Genomic DNA, 20,611 nt, shown 5'->3' with positions numbered 1-20,611 from the left:
AGAGTACAACATGTGTACAATGAGATTGACTGAGCCTCCCTTTGTGCACCCCCCAACACAACTCACAGTGAGAACAGAAGTCCCTAACCCAGTCCCAATCTTATTACACTAATATGTTTTTTTTAAATCAACTATTTTCTGAGTTTTATTTTTGTCATGTTTATTTTTGTCAGTTTTCTTTTTCTTTTTTCTTCTTTTCTCTGTCTCTTGTAATGATTATTTGTCATTAAGTCAGGGTTGATGCTTAGCAGTCAGTTTTATAGAGCTTCACTGGGGTAATTTTTCTCTAACTCTTTGCTCAATGGTGGGATTAAAATAATTTAACAACCGGTTCTCTGCCCTAATGACCAGTTGGGTAGTCATGTGACTGGTTAGGTGTGCGCAACTCAACACCACTAATGTCGAGGGGGTGCTTTGCTTCACCTGGCCTCTTGTGACCATGGGGATGCTGCAATAGTCGTAAGTCAAGAATTACCTATACAAAAATACAAAAATCTTCTTCGCTTGCAAAAAGCTGCCCTGAATACCAATCATTAGATTAGAAATATCTGCAAGCCGGAGTTACAAATCAGGCAGGGTGCCAGAGCACCTTGAAGAATTAAAATAGTTAAAATGCAATGATAACTATCAGCAGCCAACTCTTGATCATAAAGTGTAACCCTTTAGCAGAGAGGTCATTTAAGCTCTCCAGATAGTGGGTGGGCACATTTGGGCCACAAAATGCCGAGGTAAAGAGACAAAGTAACAAATCATATAAGGGACCCAGGTTCAAGCCTTACAAGCTTGTCAGAATCACAATAAAATTAGTAAATGCCACAGATATCTAAATAAACTTCAAGCCTGGTACCACACTACTAAGCCTTATTATCATGAGAGAAAACTAAAATGAATGGGAGGATCCAAACTCCTACCTCCTATTTTTTTAAAAAATCTTACTATCAGTGAGCAATCATGTGCCTTGGCCACTCCAAAGCAATGCAAGAGACTCCTGTCCCAAAGATGCTTTTTCAAGAGGCAATTGGATTTGCTGGAAACCAAGAAAGTCCAGTTGCTTCTTGAAAAAAGCACTTTTGGGACAACCATGACCTGGATGACTGAAGAATCCTCATAGACAAGAGACTCCTGTGCTCAATGAACTGCAAAGCACCTTTTCATACCCAGAAGAAGCAATCCTTAGATCCATTTGCATCACTTAAACATACCAGCTTGTTTCACTCACCTCATAAGGTATCCTAAGGAAATCATCCAGATTTAAGGAAAGATCACATGCCCCCAGAAAGGCAGTAAAAAAATCAGGGCCAAGCTTGCCTCTTGCCTATTGGAAGTGCACCCTAAAAGAACAGTGCCAGGAACCACTAAAAGTGTAAAAAGCTTAAAACAACCCTTCCCCTTTAAGAAAGTCAAGCCCCTAATACCAGCAAAGAAAAAAGGAGCAACTCCGGAGACAGAAAGCCTGAGCTTACTGCCAAAAACCATTAGCTGTTACAATGTAATAAGGTAGTTTCTATAACCAGGGCAATAAAGATAAAGATTAGGCTAGAAACAACACCAGAATGTTTCCATTTTGGGGGGCCTGGACGGCCTCCCAGAAGACTCCGGAGGTCAAAAGCAGTTGCCAGGGGGGCATGTCCTGCCCGCACCCCATTTTTCTACCAGAGGCACCGTGGGCTGATCTTTGCTATTTCCAGACCAGCCCTGCAGGCCAGATCTAAGCACCCCAAGGGCCAGATGCAAACTGCGGGCCTTGAGTTTGACACCCCTGGGCTATTGGAAGGAGATTTCTTCCAACAACTGGTTCTCCAAACTTCTCAGAAAGTTAACAAACAGTTCTCCAGAATAGGTGCAAACTGGCTGAATCCCACCACTGCCTTTGGTCTTCAAAAAGTACATCCATTGCTGCTGAAATTGAATTCATCTACCTTGCTTCTGATCTTCTTTCTCTTTTTTCCTTACACCATTCTTACTATTATAAACTTTTCAAGAAAGCTGGGCTTCACATAATGAGACCAAAATATGATAATTTGAACCCAATTGAGATTCTTTTGTATAATTAAGCTTTCTTTTTTAAAAAATCATTTTCCCCTCTAAACTCTAATTTGTCAGTGGCATAATAAAGGACACCATTAAAAACATTAATCTTCTTACTCCATTAGAATTTTTATTTCATCTAAAGCAGGCCTGTCAAACTGATGGCCTGTGGGCTGGATATGGTCTGCACATGCCACCCCCACCCCACCTCTGCAAAGGCAAAAAAACCATCCCAATATGTCATGATGCAGGCCATAATGCAATTGGGTTGACCCCTCTGATCTAGAGAAATGAGAACTGAGTTAATATAAATGTATGGGAGATTTAAGTATAATATAACCTGGAGCCCCTTAAAAGCAATATGGTAACTTAGAATTCAGTATATTCACAATTCATAAGAATACTGAGTGTCCCCACAGATGCTACTGACAATACAGCTCAAATCTCTATAATCTTTCACCGGCAGCTATAGCTCAAAGAGCATAAAGAACAAGATCAGAAGCAGCTGAAGGCCAGTCAGCCAGTGGGGCACAGGTACAGCAAAATCTCATTTGCAAGACATCTTTCTGTTTTGTAAGGGCATTGTTACAGCAGCACTATAGAAAATACCTTCCCTACAAAATTTGAACAAATAATCCTAATCACATGCTTGGGTAGTTTTAAAAATGTCCAAAAACAAAAGAAGAAGAAAAAAATACATGTGAAAGTGGAAGAAGGAAACTTATATTTAATTTTCACATTCTGAATCAAATATTTAAAATCAATCAAATATTTATTAACAATAGCTAAGAACAATTTTAATTCCAAATTATTACACCAGATTTTGGTGATGGCACTGATGAGTAGAAATTCTCCAACAAGAGACAATGAACCCTTTAAAGTTCTGAATATATCTAGTTTAATATTTAGCTGAATGATAGGAGTCTGCTCTTTCTGACAGGATTTTGCTGGTAACCATTTTATGCATGAAGCAAAAAGTAGAAATTCTTCTGCTAATAAATAGTTTTACATAAATCTCCCTTCCCCTCATTTTTACATCTTATCTTTAGGAAAAAGAACACAGAATAAAACAAGAGATGATTCAAGAATTGATAACTGTCAATTTTATTTCAAAATAAGCATTAAAGCAAATTAATTTAGAAGGGGGAAACTTGCAAATGTATAAATGAAATCTGTGGATAGAAAAAAAAAAGGAACGGGGAAAAAACCTTTCATACTCTTTTGCAATACTATGCTTGAAAATGAGAATTATCCCTTCTAGTTACAACAAAAAATGTGAAAAATTAAAAATATAGGTTTGCTTGATCACAAAACAAGAATCTCCTCACGCATCACTTTTCAGCACTCACTATATGAAAAAAGCTTCACATTTTCTCTTTCATATCCTAAGATGCTTGAAAATCAAAATTTATACATAAAGCAAATATTAACCTATATTCCTTTTTCCCCTTCTTCCTCAGTCCTTCAGTAATCTATGATTCCATGGGGAACGAATTTTCCTTTCACATTTTAAATCATTGTTTCAAAATTAAATCAGCATTTTTTCTATCTAAGAAGTAATTATATTTCTAGTGAAAGTACAATATGCTATTCTGTGCATAGAATATGAAAGAAAAAACGCAGGAACTCTAAATATCCCTTTCAGCAAAACTCTGCACTATCACATTTTTCTTTTAGATAAAGACATTCTGAGAATGGTCAATCAATGCTAACTCTTGCTACTGAGGCTTGTTCTCCCTTGAACAGAGAAGTGTTGATGTGTTTGCTCACAAGGGACATTAATCTATTTCAAAGGGATTTGCAATTACAACAGGCAGTGCTCACTGCTCCAGTATGTCTGAATACTTAAACATTTCTGGAAACTTCTTATTATAGTCCAAGAATACCAATATTGGTACTTTATACCAATATGCTTTACTGGATAAAAACCAGATTGTCCCTAAAAGGTAAGGTTTGGCTTATAGAAATGTATGATGTGGAGGAGGTTTTTCTGTCCACTGTGCAGATGTTGTAATCAGTTATGCTGTTCAGTATGTAAAATACAGTCCAATACCTAACTTATATCATTCTTTGTAAGACAACAGACAATTACAATGTATAATTTACCACAGAATATTTCAGAATCTTCAGAATTGAAGGAAGTATAGTATTGACATTCTAAAAATGGGGGGGTGGAGGGAAATATAATACTAATACTGCTTCCCCTATCACAAGAGAATAAGGGACCAATTGTGTTGGTGTGAGTTTCATGGTTTTTGAAATATTGTTCTTCAAGATAAGAGCCTTGTGGAGAAATAATTTATGGCAGACTGTTGAAATCACCTGTTGCAAATAATCAGATTAATAGCTGCTTCTGTTCTCACTGTTAGCCCATTTGGGCCAGCTCAGTGTACTAGCTACCACTGCATCATTCTGTGAGTGGAACAGCCTAATACGATATTTATTTCACATGCCATGTCAGTCCAAAACAGGATTCCTTTTGACCTGCAGTCAGTATTCCTCAGACAAATTATTCCACTCCTCTTATCTCTATACCAGGCAGGATTCTACTGTTCATTATATTTCTGTCCCCTGATAATGGTCCAAAAACTGTAATTCTAGAATTCAAAAGTTTTTCAGTTACATAAATGTCATAAATATTTCGTGGATACTTGATATGGTACATAGTATCAATCCAGCCTGCACCCCTCCCCCCCCCCAAAGAGCCACAAATAAAAACTAGAAAAACCTTAACCAGTTAGTGCCTGTTTTAGCCTGTTATAGAAGAAGTTTGGCTAAAAAGAAAATTACGAAAGAAGCAAAATATACAGATGGTAGCACGAAATAATAAAATGACATTAAAGAAATATCCTGAGGTAAACGCTAACTGACCTGTTGGTATGTCCATCATTGTCTCAAACTAGTGAAAATAAATTCTTATCAACTCTCAAAATAAAAGTATTTATACTATACACATGTATAAAAACAAATGTAACAATGCTTGCTTACTTATTAATTTATTTATATCATTCATATAAATAATTATCCAGGGTCTAACAAGATACTTTTTGATGAGGCAAGCAGAAACAATAGGAGAAAGACAGTTCCACAAATAGCCAAGGAGATCATTAGCTCACTTGCTCTTTCAGAAGGATCCCCAAATTAGGGAATTGTCCCTATAAAAAAGTGGAGAATCATCACCTCCCATTCCCAATCACCTGAGTTGCTACAAAAGTATACTATGATTGATGGTATTGAACGCTGCCAATAGGTCAAGGAGGGCTAGATTAAGCCCAGCAGAGATAATAAGCACAATCAATGCTCAGTTCTATAACCATGCCTGAAAAGGGTCTAATAACTCATTCACAGATTATCCAGATTTGTAGGGTTCAGTGATGATCTCCAGGGAGCACATATTTACCTCTTTCAAAGCAGATGGAGCCACCCCTTCCCACAGAGAAGAATTTACCACTGCCTAAATTTACCTCCTGAGAAAATTTAATTGACATGATTTATGATGTACCTTTGGCTAATTATTAATTGCATGACATTAATTAAATGCATATTAAATGCATGTGCATTGGGTATACACATATCTTGTTTCTATCAGAAGCCCTTTATTTTTTGGGCGTAATCATTGTTATTTATTATTATATTGGTTCATAAATTTGGGTCTAAATATGATTGCACTGATGACAAGGATATGTGCTTTTGCTTTTTTTACATCTCCTTGACTATAGCAGGATATTACTGGATGTGCATCAAAGAGCTTTTAAAATACTGCTTTGGAAAATTTGTAGGTAGTTGTTCTCTTGGATATATTTTCCTGATGTTTCTATTCATTATGAAATTACCTGCAGTCATTGTTCCTAACATTTAACTAAACCTGTAGTAGGGAATAACATTTGGTTTTACACATCAGAGACAATCCTCAGCAATCTATACCAACCAGAAACCAGCTCAGCTAAGGCCAATCAGAAGTCAGGACACCTGGCTATATAGGCCAGACCCCAGTCAGTCCTATAGTTGTTGATCAGTTTTTGATGGTCTGCACAGTATATCACTTTCCCTCTGAAGATGTGAGTCAGTTGCCAGAGAAATGCCAGGAAGTCTGTTCTCTACACCAGGGGTCCCCAACCGCCGGTCCGCGGACCGGTACCGGGCCGCGGAACAAGCCTTACCGGGCCGCTGGTTGCTGGGCGCCGCCATCTTTTTTGGTAAAAAGCGCTTCTGGTGAGCTTTTCCGGGTAGAAAGCTCACCGAAGCGCTGTTTGCCATAAAAGATGGCGGCGCCAGCGCTCGGTGAGCTTTTCCGGGTAAAGCCATTTCTACCCGAAAAAGCTCACCAGAGCGTGGCGCCGCCATCTTTTGTGACGAAACAGCTGCGCTTCCGTGAGCGCCTTTCGTCATAAAAGATGGCGGCGCCCAGTTGACGCCTGTACGGGCCGCGCGCGCCAGCTGATGTCGGAACCGGGCAGCGGCGTCGAAAAGGTTGGGGATCCCTGCTCTACACTATATCTAAACATTGAAGCTGAACACTGTCCAACTAATTTAAATACAACCTAGTTAGAGTATCTCTTTTCCTTCTTATTTCTTTTACCTTTTTCTTATCTCTATTTCTTTTCTCCTCTCTCTTATATTAGTCCAAATTACTTCCCAAAAATGGACCCGAGACTGTTTTTTTTTATAATGCTTCATTTTTTTATTTCTTAAAAAGGGTAAATATATCATTTGCTAAGCCACTCTGTAAAGTTATGCTAAAAAGTGTCAGGAGATTTACTGCTAAATCTTGTTAATGGATGCCTGACAAATTAGATTTAATTTGTCAGAGTAAGCAAAATGCTAGCTTTGTATAGGTTCTGGGTTCAACCACTAGGCAAGAAAAGACAAACATTTCTATGATCTGAATGAAGATGTTTAGAAATAATAATATTAATGATAATTAACAATAATAATTCCCACAATTATCTTCCAAATCTATTTTAGAAATAACACAGACAATAGCTTGAAAAGGAAATAAAACCTGAAATTTTTGTTATATAAATTACTCTGAATATGACATAATAATTAAAAGGCTACCACCAACCATAATACATTGACTGAAAATCTTTTATATGCCAGTATAGAAACATGACTGTGCAAAGCTTTTAAAGAAATTTACATTTCTGGAAGACATGGAATGACTATTTAATGCAATTATTTCATTAGACTTGCCATTCAGTTTATCTTACTTCAAAACTCACTCCCAACAAGATGCTAAATCTATTTGTGTCAGTTATAAAACAAATTGGAATTAGAACTAGGATAATTAACTATCAATGAAAAAAAAAAGAACAAAACAAAAATTCAGCTAGTTTTGCAGAGTATATGCCTTCAAGACTAATTAGAAATTCTTTATTAAAAGCTTCTCTACTGTGTCCTTAAGGGAAATTTATAACTTCTATTAATGAACACTGCTAGCTTTGGAAACTGCCCATATAATTATAGTGCTGAGTTCATCATAACCATTTAAAGAGTCATTGGCTAAAGGGCAAAAGCTTTGGGATAGAAACTGGAAACTGACAATGGCCACATCATATAAGGAAAATCACTATAAAATGTTCTGTAGGTGGCATCTGCCCCTGGCAAGATTAGCTAAAATGTTTAACAATATGTCCCCAAACTGTTGGAAATGCAAACAAATATCTGGCACATATTACCGCATGTGGTGGACCTGTATAAAGGCAAGGAAATTTTGGACACAAATATACACATGGTTAGAAAAAATGATCAAACAACATATATATTTTAAGCCAAAACTGTTTTTATTAGGTATTATATCAGATGGCTTTGATAAAGGGACAATATATCTAATATTACATGTTTTGACCACAGCAAGAATTGTATATGCTCAGCAGTGGAATAATGAAAACACCACGTCAGAGGATGAGGTGATAAGGAAGATACTAGAAAGGGCGTTGGTACTTACCTGATACGCCCGTTCTCTGTGAGCTGTGAAGAGCATCCAGAAGTGGGAGGTGCTTCAGTCTCTTCTGGAAAGGCTGGGCTTAAAACTCCGGGACGCTCCTCCTCCTCCACAGGACTCCTCCTCAGCGTCCCCCAGTTTTGCGAAGACTGAGTGCCAAAGTCTGGAACTCATCACCTAATCTAGATCCCTGACTGGAACGGAACCCCACCAGACGGAAAAAAATGGGTGGGGCTGGATGCTCTTCACAGCTCACAGAGAACGGGCGTATCAGGTAAGTACCAACGCCCTTTCTCCCATGAGCTGTTCAGAGCATCCAGAAATGGGACATACCAAAGCTTGGCCTGTCCTTAGGGAGGGACTCCGTCTGGATCGAAATCCACTCCTAAACTCTGTGGACCTTCTGCAGGACTCTTCTGCCAAAGGAAGTGACTGCTGAGGCATAGACATCAATTTTATAATTTCTGACAAAGGGAGATGGTGAAGCCCAAGCTGCCACTCTGCAAATTTCGTCTATGGAGGCCTGTGTGGCCCATGCTGCTGATGTTGCCGCACTCCTTGTTGAGTGGGCCGTAATGCCCTTAGGAACTGAGATGGACTGGCATTCATAACTTTTGGCTATGGTGGCGCTCAACCGATGGTCGTGGACAACACCTTTTGTCCTAAAGTGGATGGGTTGAAGGATAGAAATAGAGCCTCAGATTTTCGAAATGCCGCTGTGCGGTCTAGATAGATGCTTAAGGCCCTTCGCACGTCCAGTCTACGCCATTGATGTTCCAGTCTATGAGATGGTTTCGGGCAGAAATTTGGAAGGACCAACTCCTGCGCTCTGTGGAAGGTTGAATTTACTTTAGGAGTGAACGATGGATCCAAACGGAGAATCACTCTGTCCACATGAAACACGCACAGGTCCTTTCACATTGACAATGCCGCCAATTCTGAAATTCTTCTAGCAGATGTGATTGCAATTAGGAAGGCCACCTTATATGTCAGGAATTTAAGACTAGTGGTTTTTAGAGGCTCGAAAGGGCTGGTTGTAAGTGCGGTTAACACCTTGTTGAGATCCCAGGTGGGATAGCGGTGAATTACAGGAGGTCATAAGTTTGCAGCACCCTTGAGAAAGCTGTGGACATGTGGATGGTGTGCTATGGAATGGAGGTCACCCCAGGTTATCACCAAGGCTAAAGCCGCCACCTGTCTATGTAAAGTATTTGGAGATAGGCCCTTGGGCAACCCCTCCTGTAAAAAGCCCAATAATTGTCCTATTGATGGAGCAGTTGGGTCTATCTTAGACCCCTGGCACCAGCGACAAAAGTCTGACTATGTGGCCTCGTATATACGATTTGTTGAGGCCCGTTTGGATGCTTGAATAGTGACAATAGCATCCTCTGAAATTTGTTGGGCCCTTAAACGGCTCCGCTCAACCTCCATACAGCTAGACTGAGCCATTGTGGGTTTGGGTGAAGTATCGGCCCTTGGGAGAGGGAAACCTTCGATGGTGGAATTTTCCAAGGTTGTTCTCTTGACAGGTCCTGTAAATCTGCGAACCACGTTCACCTGGGCCTGTAAGGGGCGACCAATATCAATTCCGCTCGTTCCTCCATTAACTTCTGGATCAACCTGGGTATTACCAGGAGTGGAGGAAACACATATAGAAGCCCGAGAGGCCACTGACATCGCAGGGCATTGACGGCCTCCACCCCCTGAGTCGGGAATCTTGAGATATAGCGGGGCAATTGGGCGTTGAGAGGAGAGGAAAATAGATCGATCACCGGTTGCCCAAACCTCCGCACTGCTTTCTAGAAGACAGACGAGTGTATGCGCCACTCTGCCTGATCTATCGTGGCCCTGCTGAGCCAGTCTGCTTATGTGTTTAAGGCCCCTGCTATGTGTTCTGCCTTGAGCGAAGACAGATTGGCCTCGGCCCATTTGAACAACTTGGTCATCTCCAGCATCAGAAGTTTGGAATGAGTACCCCCCGTCTGTTCACGTGGGCCTTGGTTGTGATATTGTCTTTCAAGACCAGAACGTGGCATGAATGGAACAGGGGTAGAAAACTGCGTAAGGCCAGGTGAACTGCTCGCAGTTCCAACAGGTTGATGCTTTGTGATTGTTCGGAAATAGTCCAAATGCCTTGTGCAGTGTGGGATTGGAAGTGAGGTCCCCATCCTACCAGGCTGGCATCAGTTGTGATCATTGCCCTGTGAGGTTCCTTGAAAGGGTTTATCGTTTTTTCTGACCACCAGCGGAGCGATTGGAGAACGTTGTACGGTACCTTTATCCGGACGTTGGAGGTGGCTCTTCCGGATCACTGGAAAGGTAGCATGAACCATTGCAGCTCTCTAGAATGGAATCGAGCCCAAGGCACAATGGAAGTACAAGAAATCAGTTTCCCTAACAGTTGAGACAGCAATGCCAGGGAAACCCTCTTTAAGGCCCTGATCTCTTTAGCCAAAGACTGAATACTGTTTAACCTGTCCTGAGAGAGAAAGACCTTGCCCTCCACGGTATCTATCACTGCCCCTAAATGAACTAGCCTAGTTGAGGGGATCAAGTGGCTTTTATCCCAATTTATGGAAAAGCCATGACCCTGAAGGGTCTCCAGAGTAATCTTGGTATCCAATTTTGCTTGATGTCTGGAAGATGACAAAATTAAAATATCATCCAGATAACATTGTAAGCGAACAGATTTGATCCTGAGTGATGCAGCCAAAGCCACGAGGACCTTGGTAAAAGTCCTAGGGGCCGAAGCCAGACCGAATGGCAGGGTGATATATTCATAGTGCTGATCACAATAGCAAAATCTAAGATATCTGTAGTGAGCAGGTCTGATGGGTATATGTAGATAAGCCTCTGTGAGATCTATAGAGGTCATGATATCGTTCTCTCTGATGCTAAGCAGAATGGACTGGAGAGTAGTCATCTTGAATTTTTGATAAACCAATGATTTGTTCAGACGCTTGAGGTCCAGAATTGCCTTCCAGCCCCCCGAACTCTTTGGGACCACGAACAATAGAGAGTAACAGCCTTGACCCCACTGTTCAGATGGAACCTCTCTAATGGCCCGAATATGCAGAAGATGATTGATAGCCTCCTGCATCAACGCCCTCTTAATGGGGTCCATGGACCTAGGGCTCCTAATGAAAAAGTTCGGCAGGGAGGATTGAAACTCCAGCGCTAAGCCAAACCTAATAGTGTCCTTGACCCACGCATCAGAGGTGGAGCTATCCCATTGATCGGCAAATAATTTTAACCACCCTCCAATGGGAACTGCTGTCAAGGGCTTACTTGGGGCGACGAAAAAATTGGCCTCTAATGCCTCTGGGGTTTCTACTATTTTGGCCTCCCCACTGACCTCTATTGGAAGATTCAGGCCTATCCTGTCTAAAACTGGGCCTGTAGCCTGATGTTCTCTGAGATCTGGGAACGTAGGGGCCCTGATAGTAGGACCGAAAGGAACCCCTTCGAAACGACTGGGGTGTTCTGTTTTCGGAGCTACGAAAAAGAGGGGGAAGCACTTTTTTCTTGTTTCTATTTTCTATAAGGAGGGGCTCCAAGACACTGCCAAATAATTTATCCCCCGATATTGGGACTGATGCCAACTTGCATTTTTGCTTGGTATCCGCCTGCCAATGCCTGAGCCATAGCAGTCTCCATGCTGATACGTGAGATGCTATGGCCCTAGATGAGAATTTGACTGCATTAAATGTGGCGTCGGCGGAGAACTCTGCGGCTGCCATAATTTTAGCTATGTCTTGGTGAGCTCTGACATTTGAAGCTGGCAATATATCCCTCAAGTGGGAGATCCATCGGAGGGAGGAACGTGTAAAAAAGGACACAGCTGTAGCTGCCCTAATGGCCCAGGCATCAGAAACGTGCGCCCTACGGAGTGCTAACTCTGCTCTCTTGTCTTCTGGTCTCAGGGCTTCCTCGGCCTCGTTAGGGAAAGTGGAAGAAGAGGCCAGTGCCACAATGGGCTCATCCACCTCGAGCGTTTTGAGAAAATTTGCAAACTCTGGTGCCAAATTAAAATATTGCTTATCATACCCTGTTGGGGCTGGGTATGATGCTGCTGATACCCATTGATTTTGTACTAATTCAGCAAACATACAAGGGACAGGGATAGTTTCCGCCTCATTAGCCGGTTGTGAGAATATTAGGTCCTTGGATTTGTCCTGAGATTCTGTTGACAATGGATGAGGGTCTGAAGTGCCTAGCTTAGCGGTGTTCTTTGCCTTGAACAGTAAAGATTTAAAGAGGTGTGGGCGAAAAAGGCCAGAAAAAGTAGGTTGGTCTGGAATGAGGCCTTCGTCATCTGACATTGCCCGTTCTAGCGGGTCAGCCTCTGACAGCTCCAAGTCCATCTGATGGATCGACCCCCCCTCCATGGAAACCTCCTGGTCCTCAAAGTCCACCTCCTCCCGAAGGCCCTGGGCTGTTATGTTAGGAATATTGGGGAATACCTGAGATTGATGTTGCCGGGTATGCCCAAAGGATCGAGCGGACAGGGATCCCGCATCCAAAGCGGTCAAGAAGTATCTGCTCCGGATGGATTGCTGAACTCCAGCTGCAATGCCCCTTTGAATCGCCATCTCCATCCATTGCCTCATTTTGATGGGAATAGTCTCAGGTAATCCCTCCTCCTGTCTTAGGCCAGCGGCCGTAGGGGTGAAGGTTGCCTTAGGAATTGGCCGGCCAGTGCTCAATGGAGGAGATGTGCCTATGGGGGGTTGTCTAGAAACAGCCTGTCTGTGCTGGGTAGATAAGTCCAAGGGCCCCATCAATGGGTTTGGGTTCTGATCAGGTTGTTGTGTCATAGCCATCTTTTCTGCCTCCCTGGCTCGTTTTTGCAATTGTCTTTCCAATGCTAGGTGCCTTCTATGGGCATCCTTATCTGCTGCCTTAGAGGCCTTTTTGGGGCCCACAGGCTTGTCTTGGGACTTACTTGGCTTGGAGTGGAAAGCGTTGTCATGTTCCATTTTGTGTGATGGATTGTCTTGCCTCTGAATGTAAATTTAATTTTTTGATTTTAAAAAAAAATTATTATGATTATTATTAATATTGTGGTAGAAATTTGAACTTTGGGGAGATGCCTTCCCCTGCAGTTGAAATTAGAAAGCTCCTCCAAGAAGGTAAGACTGTGTGTGTGTGTATATATATATATATCTGGATCTTTGGTTATTCGGGTTTTCTCCCGTGTAAGATTGGAAGTATCTAGGCAACGTTTCGATGAAGTCTCATTCATCATCTTCAGGCTTGTGTCTTCTGCTCTGTGCTTCTCAGAGTAATGTGAGCTTGCAGCTGCTTCTTCCTTTTAACTGCTAGTGGGGGTGTGACTTGATTGGGTGGGGGCTTGGCTGTGTTCTGATTGGGTGGGGGTGTGTTCTCATTGGTTGGGGGTTTGGCTGTGTTCTGATTGGTTGGGGGTTGGCCGTGTTCTGATTGGCTGGAGGTGTGTTCTGTTCAGTTGGGGGCTTGGTTGTGCTTAGGTTAGTCAGTTGCTGGGGGATTTGAGCTGGTGAGCTGTGATCCTGCTGTTTGGCCTCGGGTTCGTGGTCGTGCCGCATCTTCATGGTGGGTGTCAGTTCGCTTCATGTATGGCTCGGAGGGGTTTGAAGCGGGTAGTGATGCAGCTGCAGTGCGGCTTCTGGTCCGTGGTCATGTCTCATCTTCTGTGTGGGTGTGAGTCTGCTTTCTACGTGGAAGTGTGGTGGTAGCATCTTGTGTGGCCCTCATGGGTGTGGGTCTGGTGTCATTCTTCATGTTAGGTACTCGTCTGTTTGTGAGGGCGGGTTTCCAAATGGCTGGTAGGCGGGAGGTATCATCTCGTTTATTCATGCTGTGTGGGCGTTTTTCTATCTCTATGGCTTCTCTGATTATTCTGTTGTTGAAGTGTTCAGTTTTGGTGATAGTTCTGGTATTTTTAAAGTCAATCTTATGTCCTGTGGCTTTGAGGTGTTGGACCAGGGAAGAGGTCGGTTCTTCTTTTTTGATTGAGTTCTTATGTTCTTCAATGCGTGCACTTATTCTTCTGCTAGTTTGTCCGATGTATGTGGTGGGGCAGGCGGTGCAAGGGATTTCATATACTCCTTGGTTTTCTAACTCTGACTACCAAACCAAGTTAACCAACCTACTCCAAGACCCCACATACAAACCCCTAAACACAGACCCCACCACCTACCTAGAAAAAACCACCAGATCCAAAATAAAAGCCTCCCCCATCAGTAAAGAAATCCAGCAAAGAATCATACCCAGAGAGAAATCATCCAGATGCCCTAAGCTTTATGGTCTCCCCAAGATACACAAAGAAGGAACCCCACTTAGACCAATAGTCAGCTCCATAGGCTCACCTCTACAAAACCTAGCCAAATTTCTCACCAAACAACTACAGCCCTATATAAATGTCACTCGTAGCTTCCGTCTGAGTAACTGATCCACAAGCAAATGCACAGAAATGCCTGTATAATGAGTAGCCAGTTAGTGCAACGTTAGCCAGAAGGACAGCCAAATCCAGGAAGGGCACAATGAAAAGTTACTACCTCGGTCCCCAGCAAGGGAAACCAGTGAGGAATGGAGGCTATGGTAATTAGGCGTGAAATTGAGGCAGCCATTGAAAAGGGCGGGAAGCGGAATCACCGATGTTAAGCCTGGGCCGTCTGACGAGCCGCTGCTGCTGCTGCTCTAATTTGCGATTTAAATGCTGCTGTCAGGAGAAAACAGCAAAGCAAGGAAAGCCGCGGCTGTGAGTGCTCCGTTCCGATCGCAGAGCAGACGATCGGAAGGGTAGATAAGGGTGTTTCCTGAGGCGATAGCCTCAAGCTGCCTGCGGAGTGGCAGGCTCCACTAATTTGCGAGGAAAACTGTTTTACTATTGTTATTATTATTATTTTTTTGAGTAAATTGAGGGGAAAGCCTGAAAAACCGAATTAAATGGTGAAGGGTTTTAAAGAGCAAACCTGAATTTGAGAAAAGCCGTTCCAGTCAGGGAGTGCACAACTTCTTACCACGAAGGCTGAGCTAAAACTGGGGGATGCTGAGGAGGAGTCCCATGGAGGAGGAGGAGGAGCGTCCCGGAGTTTTAAGCCCAGCCTTTCCAGAAGAGACTGAAGCACCTCCCACTTCTGGATGCTCTGAACAGCTCATGGGAGAATGTGCGGAAATGGACAGACTAACACTAAAAATAAAAGATAAAGGAGATACAGAATACTATTCAACATGGAATAGGTTCTATCAATGGTTAGAAACACAAGGTAGAAGCTGGAATGCGAAAGAATCAGGTTAGGTGGACATGGAAAGAGATATTATTTTTAATATTGATATAGGAATGTAAATATTAGAATGATAGATAAGTTGACATATTAGAATATGATGGTCAGAAACTATTGTACAATACTAGCACTGTTTAAAATAGTATATATGTTATTCTGTTTCCCCTTTTGTTTTATGATAATTGGAATGCCAGGACAATTACACTGTATTCAATATATTTATATGTAAACAATAAAAAATATATCTTTAAAAAAGAGTCATTAAGGTGGTAGATTGTAGAAATCCACAAAATTAGCAGTTCCCAAAAGAAAAAAATGCTCATTGAAAGAAAACTGTTTTTGTATATGTATATGAAAATTTAAAATCCTATTTTGCAAGTATCATAATGTTGGTTATTGTACTGAAAAAATACATACTTAGATAAAAATATATTGAATATATTTCATTTTCTTATGTTCTTCTAAGTCAACTTGTCCATCAAACTTGTGATTCTTTTTAATCATGAACCCATAGTATATTGAGTACAATTTATGTAATTTAGAAAGCAATCTATATTGAAATCACACTGAATGAAATTAGTCTCGTTCTTGGATAAATTGTATAAGTGTCAGCCCTGAATCCATCTTGATTGAAATTTGGGGCGGCCATAAGGAGGGATGGGTAGCTGTGGGAATGAGAAAGTAGTGAGAAGGGAGGATAGCTACAATAACATTCTTTTGCCAGAGCTCAAGGTCGAGACACTGGAGTTTGGAGGGAGTTCAGAATTGAGGTGGATTGGAGAGTGTGACTTGAGGATCATCAGTAAGGGGCTGGGTGTGAGTTTTAGTATGAGCAGGGAAAAACGCGGGAATTCAATTTCGGGTTTTCCACAGATGTGCCAATATGACTTCTCTAATAAATTATTACTTGGATGGACTTTGTCTCTGAGTGCTGAATTTGGGATGGAGAGTTTGGTTGGAACACTGACAATAAGAATGCAATCTAAATCACATTAATTACACACAATTCAAAGTGAAGAGCTATACCAAAATGAGCGCTAAGAAATGAATCAACAAAATAACTCGATCCAATTTCTGTTTGAAAACTTAAATATATTAGTCCATATTAGGGAAGTTAAAAAATAGACACCAATTTGTAGAAGAGTAATCTCTTCTCAAGATGGTTTTCTGTCCCAGAAAAAACGCTATTGTTTCTATCATGTATACTAGACAAAGAGTTGAACTGCGATGTAATAGAAAACTTGCTGCCTGCAAGGGTATAAATATAGATAATATGAAATTGTTTGTGCATAAGAATATTTACTGTGATGTTGCTACAATTTTCACTTCTCCATGAGAATCCATATGTTTAGTAAACTTTCAGTTCGTTATGAAATGTGTTAATTCTAGGTAAGAAAGAAGGTCCCAGCAAGAAAGAAATCAAACATACAACCAAAGATACACTAATGCAGAACACACAAAGAAGTAACATCAGCGCCAAGATTTAAAACTGAAGCCTTTTCTTCTTTTCTTTTAAAGGAATGGATTTTGGATGGTTCTTTTTCCAACTAAGGAGGCACTTACTCAAAGTTGATATAATAATTCTGTCTTGATGGATTAGTATGTGCCTAGGCCAGGGGTCAGCAACCTTAAACATTCAAAGAGCCATTTGGACCCATTTCCCACAGATTCACTCCCTCCCAGTCACACCTACCAGTTGCTCTCTCCCCCCCTCTTTCCCTCCCTTCCTGCTTCCCCCCCCCTCTCTCTCCCTCCCTCCCCCCTCTCCCTCCCTTCCACCTTTCCACTATTTGAGCCCCTCTGGAGAAATTAAGATTTCAAGTACAACTAAAGTTTGGCTCTTAGGTACGTTCAACGACTTTTCCTGTTATATCAAAGGAAAGAAAAGTGTGCTAGAAGAACAAATGGGGATGAGGAAGAGAAACCAGAACATGGAATGCTTGATGGATACAGAGATAAGATAGGCTCCATCTTCTGCAGGATCCCCTTCAACCCTGGCAGTGCCCTGGGATACCTTATTGAATTAACAAGAGGACAGCAGAGAAATATATTATCTGAAATTTAAATCATAGGGCACATAACAAGAAACTGCATCAGGGAGAATGCACACCTCTGTTATGACCTATCACCACTTAGTTTCAATGTGAGGAATTTCAATCACTCTTTCACAACTTGGCTTCTCCCTAGTGGCACTGGATTTCTTTAACAGCAACAACTCAGGAATAATGGGAGTGTAGTGCAGTACCCTCTGGGGGGCCATCACATCCTTATTTCTTCTTTTTCCTTTCTTCTTTCCTTCCTTCCTTCCCCCTCCTCTGATTTCACTACCTTCCTTCCTTCCTTCCCCCTCCTGATTTCACCTTCCTTCCTTTAATCCTGTGCATTATGGTACGTTATTGTTAGTATTTATTAAAGAATGCTGTGTAGATTAGAAGCTCTCAGCAAAAATAACAGTAGCTGTTGTCAGCAAAAATAACAGTAGCTGAAGCTACCCCGGGCTGTTATTTACAACACACACACACACAAACACACACACACACCTATTTTTATTCCACTTTCCCTGGGTCCTTGGGAAAGGAATGGCACCTTTACCCCATCCCCGTCTTTAATAATCAGGACTTTGCACCAGTGCAAGATTTAAGCACACATTTTGAGGAGTGTCTGTCCTCCCCCCGCCCAGAAAAAAACAGGATTCAGAAATGTGAACCAGGAAACCCAGGGTGGAGTCCCCTCTGGACTTGGGGGAAGAGAGGGGGGGAGGATTCGGAGGGCTAGTAGTCTGAGAACTTGGTGCAGTCTGGAACTGCTGCATTTTATGCCCATTGCCTCCAACCAAGGCCCATGGAAAATGCTCTGAAGTGGATCGGATGGCAAAGAGCTGATTGATACCACAGAAGGGGTTTTCTATCCGCTCCCCGCTCACAGCCTTTTAGCTACTATTGTCCCACCTTGCTTCCATATCCCCTTAAAATGAGGCTAGGGGAGAAAGCTGGGAGTGGGAGAATCTAAGGGAGAGGGAGGAAGAGACCCAGGCAGGTCCTTCTCTGAATAGCTTCCCACCCAGATTTCGACTGATTTCCTCTCTGATCCTCCAATGAACAGATTCCACCCCTTTTTGACCCTGGACTGCTGTGCCTTTATTTTCCCCATTTATTGGGGGAAATTGGATTTTTATTGGGTCTTTCCCCTGCCCATGCCAAAAGGAAAGCCAGCTGGGCTTCTCCTCCTAGAAGCCCACTACCCTTCCCCCTGCTCCCTTCCCGCTTCCCCCCACTCAATTCCACTTTGGGACAGAGGTGCACATGCTGGAAACGTGTGTTGGGATGACCTCAAAGCACACCTTCTGACCCTCCAGCCCACAATTTTCAGTGCTCCTCCAGGGCCAGTTTGCTGAGGAGGGGGAAAGCAAGCCTGATATCTTCACTGCCCCTTCCCCCATGGCCCCAGCCATTGCGGCCTGGCTTCCACAAAGGCATGGCACGTTTCAAAGGCACCAGCCCATGTCTGGAGGTGCCAAGCTGTGTCCCACTGTGACAACTGGGCCAGGCCTCTCCATAGACCGACTCGCCAATGGGGGCACTTCTGCTGGGCCAGCTGCCCCCCATGCTGAGCTTTTGTGCTCAGCACTCGGCCAGGGAGGTAGGACTTCCCCAAACTGTCTCCTTTCTCTTGGCCCTGCCGATAAGGGAGAAGGAAGGCCAGGCTTGGGGGATGACCCCAACCCTACAAGAACCACCCCTGTTCTCTCCCAGCCCTCTTTGCTGGTGGCAACAGCAAATGTATCACGATGAAGGCGGAATCCTGTTGCCGCACAAAGGCAAGTTACAGGGGTGCTTCGCTCCCAGACTAAGGTTCTGGCCATTGGCACTGCCATGACAGGGCAATAGCTCTTTCATCCCTCTGTCATGGCAGGGTGACAGGGAGCCACAGCAGAGGGATGAAAAAGCTGCATGTAGCTCTGGAGATGTGGGTTACTGACACCTGGCCGAGGCCCTAGGGAACCTAATACATGTAGTTAATGTGTGATCTTAATGTATCATCTTAATTGTGAAAGACTGTTTTACTGTAACTCAAAGACAGATCATATAGAAAGAAAAAAATGGGTGTAGGATGGGGAAAAAAAATTAAAACACACATTTATGGAAGAACCAGCAAAAGTTACAGTTGAATGAACAAATAATAAAAGCAATAAAAATTAAACACATATACATTTTCTTAGCTAAAGATACTGTAATGACCCTGGGGTGGGATACAAAATAAACACAGTCACAAAAAACAGGTAAAGCCCCTTTTATTCCTTCACTTTCCTTCCAAGCTCCAAATATCTTTGACTGGAGACAAAAAACTCCCACACGAGCAGTTACAAGAAGGAGGAAATGCCGTTTTAACTAAAAACTATAAATTATAAAGAGTAAAAAACAACACAAACCAGACAAGGTAAATGCTTGAAGATGTCCACAGATATCAGAACACACATTGGGAAGGATGGCAAATTCAGAGAGGAACAATAAACTAGAGATATTTCCATGCTTTGTTTCTAGTACTCGCCCATACGCATGTCCATCTTCTTATCCAGTTGTCACAGCTGCAGCCCATGAAGAGGATCAAAGCCCTCTCCTCCCGAATAGACTATGTCTCTCCCTTATCCTCTCCTCCCTGCGTGTCCTAGGATGGAGAGGGGATGGGCCTGAGTCCTCCTCTGACTGCCCAGCCGACCTCTGCCCTTCCCCAGCCTCCTCCACAACCTCTGGAGTCACATTTCCACTCCATGTTGGCTGTTCCTCCTCTCCCTCAGAGTCAATCTCCACCAGGGGCATGACAGATACCAAGGAGAAAGAAAAAGCAATGTATGTTAAGAGTTCAGAAAAAACAAAGAAAAGGAAAAATACAAATGTTACCTCCTATATAATATAGAAAATGCAGTAGAGCATAACATTTGTCAATGAAAATCATAGAATATCAGCCAGAAGCTTCCTTGGAAAACATGTCATTAACTTAGAGGGTACACCAAGTTGTTTGCTCCAGTGAAGCTTCATGTTCAGTACTGGAAAGTAGAAATCATGTTACAGATTATTATTCTTAAAAAAAGTGTTTTCCTCAAGGTATCTCAGGGCTGATTTTACAGGTTAATTAAAATGCAGATACAGTGGATAGAATGCACAATACGTGATACAATAACACCAGTTTGATTACATGAAGATATAACAACACATCATAGAAACTCATTCTTCAAGACTAAAAGGAGTGTTTTGAAAATCCATGATTTCATCTGTTTTTCAACTTATTTCAAGGTTTCAATTATGATAGCATTTTTTTCAGCAAAAGTATAGAGTGAAGAATTGAAATCCATGCATCTTAAATTTACAAGCTT

General features: G+C 42.2%; 2 protein-coding genes across 3 annotated transcripts in view; both read right to left on the bottom strand.

Moving 5' to 3' along the window:
- The window catches only part of CNTNAP2 (contactin associated protein 2), a 1,285,310-nt gene that overhangs the window by 127,173 nt on the left and 1,137,526 nt on the right, over positions 1-20,611 (bottom strand). The window lies entirely within an intron of this gene.
- On the bottom strand, positions 11,244-12,937 carry LOC148128934 (uncharacterized). Its single transcript, XM_087946427.1, has one exon. The coding sequence runs from the start codon at positions 12,793-12,795 to the stop codon at positions 11,257-11,259; it is 1,539 nt and encodes a 512-aa protein (XP_087802553.1). The 5' UTR covers positions 12,796-12,937; the 3' UTR covers positions 11,244-11,256.

This window comes from Notechis scutatus, chromosome Z (genome assembly GCF_049901735.1).
Source record: "Notechis scutatus isolate UNSWTSFEM ecotype Mainland chromosome Z, rNotScu1.2, whole genome shotgun sequence".
Classification (NCBI taxonomy): Eukaryota; Metazoa; Chordata; class Lepidosauria; order Squamata; family Elapidae; genus Notechis; species Notechis scutatus.
The sequence above is the reverse complement of the archived record's forward strand: the minus strand, read 5'-3'. Positions and strand labels throughout refer to the sequence as shown.

Coding starts and splice junctions, on each gene's coding strand:
- LOC148128934 (XM_087946427.1), bottom strand. CDS start 12,795: ATGGCTATGACACAACAACCTGATCAGAACCCAAACCCATTGATGGGG.